Below are 7277 nucleotides of genomic sequence, written 5' to 3'. Positions count from 1 at the left end.
AAACTTGATCAAGGCTAGGTACTTATACCAAGATCCCCAAAGTCCAACACACAGACCTACAACATATCTTTAGCATCTGAATCGTCCTCTCAGATTGTCCATCTGTCTGAGGATGATAAGCTATACTGAATTTCAACTTTATGCCCATAGCCTTCTGCAGGCTGTCCCAAAACTTAGAGGTTAAGGTAGGGTCTATGTCAGATACTATCAACCTCGGAGCCCCATGGAGTCGCAAAATTTCCTTTACATATAACTCAACATACTGCTCCATCGTATAACTTTTCCTAACAGGCAAAAAGTGGGTTCATTTGGTGTATCTATCCACAATCACCCACACAGAATCATATTGCCCCACTGTCCTCGACAATCCAACAACGAAGTCCATGGTGATATCTTCCCACTTCCACTCTGGAATCCCTAAAGGTTGCAACAACCTTGCTGGCCTTTGATGTTAGACCTTCATCTGCTGACAAGTTAAACACTTCGCCAAATAATCCACTATGTCCTTCTTCATTCATGGCCACCAATATAGAGTCCTTAGATCTTGCTACCTTTTCGTCGTACCCAGATGTAGAGAATAGGAAGTTGTACGAGACTCATCCAGAATCTCTCCCCTGATACCAAGACCCATCGGAATGCAAATCTGACCTTTATACCGCAACATATAAATTTCAAAAATAGAAAAGTCTCTAGCTAATTTCCCTAAGACACCCTCCCTGTGTTTCCTCAACTATGGATCCGCCTTCTGCGCTTCTCTGATCCTCTGAAGGAACATGGATTGAAGAGTGATATTGGCTAGCTGAACAACTAACGATTCAATTCTCGCTCTCATCATCTCTTTAGCCAACTTTTTTTATATTTCTCTCGAACAAAATAACTGCCTTTGGCTTATCCGGCTCAGTGCGTCAGCCACCACATTAGCCTTTTCTGGATGTTACAAAATCTAACAATCATAGTCCTTCGCCAATTCCAGCCAATGCCTTTGGCGCATATTCAAATCCTTTTTAGTGAAGAAATACTTCAAACTTATATGGTCAGTGTTTAGTGTGAATACCACCACTGCTAGTTCTAGATCACGAGTATGATATCTCTGTTCATACTCCTTCAGCTGTCTAGACGCGTACGCTATCACCTTCCCAGCTTGCATCAGTACACAACCAAAACCCTGCTATTAAGCATCGCAGTATACCACAAAACTTTTCCTTGTCTGATGGAAGAATCAATACCGGAGCGGTGATCAGTCGCCGCTTCAACTCCTTGAAAGTGTTCTCACATCTATTTGTGTAGATTTACATAGTCTTCTTATGCGTGAGCTCAATCAACGATGTGACTATTATGGAGAATCCCTCAATAAGCGTCGATGGTACCGTGCTAATCCTAAGAAGCATCTTACCGCCGGTACACTGCTCGGTCTCGGCCAATCTCTCACAACCTCAATCATTGTTGGGTCAACCAGATTCCCCTCCATACTCACAATGTGGCCCAAAAATGTTACTTGAGGTAACAAGAACTCACATTTACTAAACTTAGCATATAGCTTGTGCTCCCTTAGTCGTTGTAGTACCAAACGAAGATGTTTCTCATGCTCGGTCTCTAATTAGGAGTACACCAGTATATCATCGATGAATATGATCACAAACTTATCCAAGTAATCCCTGAAGATAATATTCATCAACTCCATGAAGGCTGTTGGGGCGTTAGTTAATACAAAGAAGATGACCAAGAATTTATAATGTCCATAATTCATACGGAATACAGTCTTTGGTATGTCCTCCTCCTTAATCCTTAACTGGTGGTAGCCGGACTGAAGGTCAATCTTAGAAAACATTGTCTTCCCTTGTAGCTGATCAAACAAGTCGTCGATCCTCGAGTGGATACTTATTCATAATAGTCAACTTATTCAGCTCTCTGTAGTCAATGCACATACTTAATGACCCATCCTTCTTCTTGACGAACAACACTAGAGAACCCCATGGTGAAAAGCTAGGTCTAATGAATCCTAGATCTAGTAATTCTTCAACTAAATCTTCAATTCTTTCAACTCTGCTGGAGCCATTCTATAACAAAATTGACCTCCCGGTGTGGTGGCAATCCTGGCAAGTCACCTGGAAATATATCAGGAAACTCATACACCAATCCAGTCTCACCCGGTCAATCTGAAATGACCTTAGATATATCCACTATGTTCCATAGGAATACTTCTTGCAATAAGCCTCTAGCCTTCAATGCAGATATCATAGGTCATCATGGCCCATTCACTGTCCCTACAAGCACAATGGGTTCCTCTCCTTCTGACTCAAAGGATACCATCCTTCGCTTGCAGTCTATTGTAGCCTTATACTTTGACAACTAGTCCATCCCCAGAATCATATCAAAGTCGTCCATCGCCAGTTCAATCAGATCCACTAACAACTCCTTACTGTCTATCTCTATTGGTATTGCTCTCACCCACCTCCTAGAGACTACCAGTTCCCCAAATGGAACAAAGTCCTAAATCCCCTAGCATACAAATCACAAGGTGTACATAAACAGTCTATCACCCTAGCAGATACAAACAAATGAGTAGCTCCTGAATCAGTCAATGCAGTAAATGAAGAACCAACACTAGAAATCTGGCCTGTCACGACTGAGGGACTAGCCTCAGCCTCGGTCTGGGTCAAGTTGAACACTCTGGCTGGAGTGAGGCTATCACTCCTCTTTGGTTCTTCCTTTTTGGCTTGTGGGCAATCCATCCTCAAGTGACTGACACTCCCACAAATGAAGAATCCTTAAGTGTCAGGGCCTACATCGTGGACACTCTGGGAAGCTTATGAAATTCTCTCCCCCGCCCTAATGGCCACCATAAGCACCCCGTGCCCTCCTATCTGGACCAGGAGGAACAAAAGAATTTGGGGCCTTTCTCATCTTCTCACTGGGGCCACTACCTCAGCTAGAACAAGTGAAGGGAGGCACCATCCTCTAAGCATCGTGCCTTGCAGTGCCTTCCTTCCATATCTGATCTTCAGCACCCTCAGCAATAAGGGCTTCTTCCACTACCCAATCATAAGTGGTAGTCCTCGGATCCAGTGTTATCTTAACATCATGGGTTATCATCACATTGATCTGTCCTACATAGTGATCCCTTCGTGCCATATCTTTAGGCACCAAATCCGGTGCAAAATTGGCTAGCCAGTCAAAATTCAAGCTGTACACAGTAACAGTCATTCTGTTTTGAATCAGATTGGTGAATTCATCAACCTTTGCAGTTCGAACTACAACACTGTAATATTGCTCATTAAAGACATCCCAAAATTCATGCCAAGTCATAATAGTCACATCTCTCCTCTAAGACATAACTTCCCACCAGATGTGAGTGTCTTCCCTCAACATGTAACTGGCACAAATCACCCTTTCATTCTCTTCCATCCTCATGAAATCCAGGATAGAAGAAGTCATGTTCATCCTCTACTCTACCCAAAGTGGGTATGGACCACCCTCAAAGGTGGGAGGTGCTGCTTTTTGAACCTTTCATACAAAGGCTTCGACCTATTCTCCATCACAGGTTGGGCCGGGACTGGTGCCACAGCTTGTAGGACCTATAGTCCAATGTCTCTAGGAGGATCCTGCTATCTCAGCTCTTGAAGTTATTCTTCAGTTCTCTGAGTTCTAGCTTGCATTTCTGTAAACATTTGTTGCCAGTTCTATGGGGCAGGTGGAGGGTCCTGTCCCTGGTTGTTATCTTCGGTCATATTGTTGCACAATCTACTTGATCGCGAAGGCATAAATTCAATTTTCTCGCAATCAATGACGCCGCACATCACGCATGATAACAACATCTAAAAACCACCTCCTAGTTCAATCAGTCAAACATAAATATCCAATCAATACAATGCACGTACAACATAATCATATAGCAGTCAAAAGGGCCATGCCCTAGCATTATATACACTCATCATGCTCTATTTGTATTAATCAAACAAACAAGGCAACTTAGACAAGAAATTCAACATATAATTCACTTAATACTAACAAACCCTGAGTCGAGCTTGTATCTGGCAGCGAGGGTACATGTTCGGTCAGTCTCCAGGAACCATAAACCTTGTTAAGCTCTGATACCAAGTTGTAACATCTTTTTTCCCTAGATCTGTTACCATGTGATTTTAAAATGTGCCATTAGCTCGCTAATCAATCTTTTATATCAAAAGTTTGATTAACTTAAAGTAAAGACTCATTTAATGAAACTTTAAATAAAAATGGTTTGGACATTCATTAAGATTATAAAAGTGTTACATTGGGATCCCAAAATATTGTTTTAAAATATATTTACAACTCAAAAGTTAAGGTACAGTTAACCTAAACGACAAAATCAAACATTTGTATAATGTTCCTCAAAATTATTCCGACCATGTGATAACTCTAAGATTTAGAGTTATTTTTATATCTTTAAACTTGATTTTTGAACCAAACAAAAGAGTAATGAGTTTTTATTTCTTGTAATTGTGTTACAATTTAGTGTGTCTCTATAGTAACGGACCTTGTGTTTATATTGTCATATGTTTGAGTGATTTATGTAATTTATTGTATGTCCTAAGCAGGAAAGGAAGCTGAAATAAGTGATCGGGAACTTTGAAATCAAAAAGGGAACAACAAGTCTGGAAAATGCATATTGCTGTTTTACCCTTGCTGTAATGACTACCACGTAGCAATTGGCAGAGCCCAGGAAGGGAACGTGACTAACTTCCAGCTGGATTTAATGATAGACTTTGACTTTCTAATTAGGGTAAAGCAAGTACCCTAAAAGGAAGGGAGTAGCCGAAAAAGAAGAGAAGACCCCGAATATTGGAAGATATTCTGAATTGTTTTGAGGGAAGTACAGAGAAAAAAAAGGAGGACAAAAAACAGAGAAAGGAGTACCAAAAATAGGAGAAGAAGGCAGACGCACTAAGGGGGACTTGAGCTCACCAACTCATCTCTCTCTATCTAATCTTTCCCTCTCATTTTGTATTAATTTTCTATCTAGTTTTTCTGCTCAACTCTATGGAACTTCTACTTTCTGGTTATGTGTTTGTAATTTCAGTTATGAACTATGTTTTTAAGAGATTTGGGTGGTTATGAACCCTTTGTATGAAGTAATATTTTGAATGCATGGTTAGAGTAATTATATCATTGTTCAATTAAATGTGCGGGAATGTTGATTGAATGTTATGTACCGGCCATATTTAACATTTATTAAGCTGGATCTAACTTGGAAAAGTAAAACCCAGCTAAACCCATTTAATTGATGCAAGAACTTGCCTAGTTTTAGGTAATTATGAGTAGTGGAATAGGAATTAACCACCCAGATCCATTTTCTCACATCTGAAATTTACGCAGAATTACTTCATTTGGTCTCTAATTTTTTTAGTTTAATTAAATTTGAATATTTACATTTAATTCCAGAATTAATCACTCAATTATTCTCTTGAATGGGTTACTTGATTTTAAATTGTTTTTAGTTGATATTGCGTTTATTTAGTATAAAAGTCCCTGTGGAGATGAACTTTGATACTTTATCACTGTATTACTTGTTTGTGACTGTGTATACTTGCGCATATTTTAATTGTTAGAATTTTCACAACAAGTTTTTGGCGCCGTTGCCGGGGACTTTAAAATTAAATTCTGTTTTATCAACTATTTGACAATTTATTTTGGTTGTTTTTAACCTTGTTGGTTCGGGTTGTGCAATCTCAGGTACCTACAGTGTATGAACCAGCAAGAGGATAGTGAACTTGCTCCTATTGACCCCGAGATCGAACGTACTTTCAGAAAAAGGAGAAAGGATCAAAAGGCTTAAAGCCGAGGCACTATGGCTGAACGTGTTGATGATGAAGGGGATGGCCAGCAAGTTACTAATCCCGTTGTTTTGGCAGATAACAGAGCCAGAGCAATACGGGAATACGCTGCCCCCATGTTTAATGAGCTAAATCCAGGCATTGTGAGGCCAGAAATACAAGCAGCTCAATTCGAGCTCAAGCCAGTGATGTTTCAAATGCTCCAAACCGTTGGGCTGTTCAGCGGGATGCCAACGGAGGATCCTCATCTCCACCTCCGTTCATTTTTGGAAGTGAGCGATTCCTTTAAGCATCAAGGAGTCAGTGAAGAAGCATTAAGGCTGAAGCTATTTCCATTCTCATTAAGAGATCGAGCTAGATCATGGCTAAACACTTTGCCTCCTGATTCCGTCACAAATTGGAATGATCTTGCTGAAAAGTTTCTGCGCAAATACTTCCCTCCTACCAGAAATGCAAAGTTCAAAAGCGAAATTATGTCTTTTCACCAGCTTGAAGATGAGTCCACTAGTGATTTGTGGGAAAGATTTAAAGAGTTGTTGAGAAAATGTCCACACCACGGTATCCCACATTGTATACAAATGGAGACATTCTACAATGGTCTCAATGCAGCCTCTCGGATGGTATTAGACGCTTCAGCCAATGGAGCCATTCTTTCCAAGTCTTACAATCCAGCATTTGAGATTTTGGAAAGGATTGCAAGTAACAACTATCAATGGTCAAACACTAGAGCTCCTACAAGTAGAAAGGTGGTGGGAGTTCTTGAAGTAGATGCATTAACAGCTTTGACAGCCCAAATGGCCTCTATGACTAATACTCTGAAAAATATGAGTTTGGGGAACAACATTCAGCCAGCTGCTACCATTCAAAGTGGAGACATTTCCTGTGTATATTGTGGAGATGGGCACATGTTTGAAAATTGCCCTTCTAACCCAGCAGCAGTTTGTTATGTGGGAAACCAGAAGTTTAACCGAAACAGTGGCCCATACTCAAATTCGTATAACCCAGCTTGGAGGCAACATCCGAATCTGTCTTGGGGGGGTTAAGGAGCAAGTTCCAGCAACACACCTGCACCAGTAAAGCAAGCTTATCCACCAGGTTTTTCTCAGCAGCCACGGGCTCCACAACCGCAACACCCTCAAGGCTCCCAATCTAATTCTTTGGAGAGTTTAATGAGGGATTATATGGCCAAGAATGATGCAATGATACAGAGTCAGGCAGCATCTCTTCGAAACCTTGAAAGTCAGCTGGGGCAATTGGCCAATGAATTAAAAAATAGGCCGCAAGGTTCTTTACCTAGTGACACGGAGAATCCAAGGAGGGATGGGAAGGAACATTGCAAGGCTATCAATCTAAGGAATGGAAAAATTCTAGAAAATTCTGAGGAGAAAATAAAGGGCAGTGGGGAGCCCACTTCAATCCAAACCGAAGGAGAATCGAGTAACAAAACTGCCCAGGAAATTACTGAAA

General features: G+C 40.8%; 1 protein-coding gene and 1 non-coding gene across 2 annotated transcripts; one reads left to right on the top strand and one right to left on the bottom strand.

The window, feature by feature from the left end:
• Positions 1-5824: 5824 nt before the first annotated feature.
• On the top strand, positions 5825-6853 carry LOC133796144 (uncharacterized). The gene has a single exon (XM_062233626.1). The coding sequence runs from the start codon at positions 5825-5827 to the stop codon at positions 6851-6853; it is 1029 nt and encodes a 342-aa protein (XP_062089610.1).
• On the bottom strand, positions 6266-6372 carry LOC133799140 (small nucleolar RNA R71). Its single transcript, XR_009876338.1, has one exon. It is a non-coding gene; the product is annotated as a small nucleolar RNA R71 (small nucleolar RNA).
• Positions 6854-7277: the final 424 nt, after the last annotated feature.

The sequence above is a fragment of the Humulus lupulus genome, chromosome 8 (genome assembly GCF_963169125.1).
Source record: "Humulus lupulus chromosome 8, drHumLupu1.1, whole genome shotgun sequence".
NCBI classification, from domain to species: domain Eukaryota; kingdom Viridiplantae; phylum Streptophyta; class Magnoliopsida; order Rosales; family Cannabaceae; genus Humulus; species Humulus lupulus.
The sequence above is the reverse complement of the archived record's forward strand: the minus strand, read 5'-3'. Positions and strand labels throughout refer to the sequence as shown.

Bases quoted from the DNA above. Each gene is read 5' to 3' on its own strand.
- LOC133796144 (XM_062233626.1), top strand. From the start codon at position 5,825: ATGGCTGAACGTGTTGATGATGAAGGGGATGGCCAGCAAGTTACTAAT.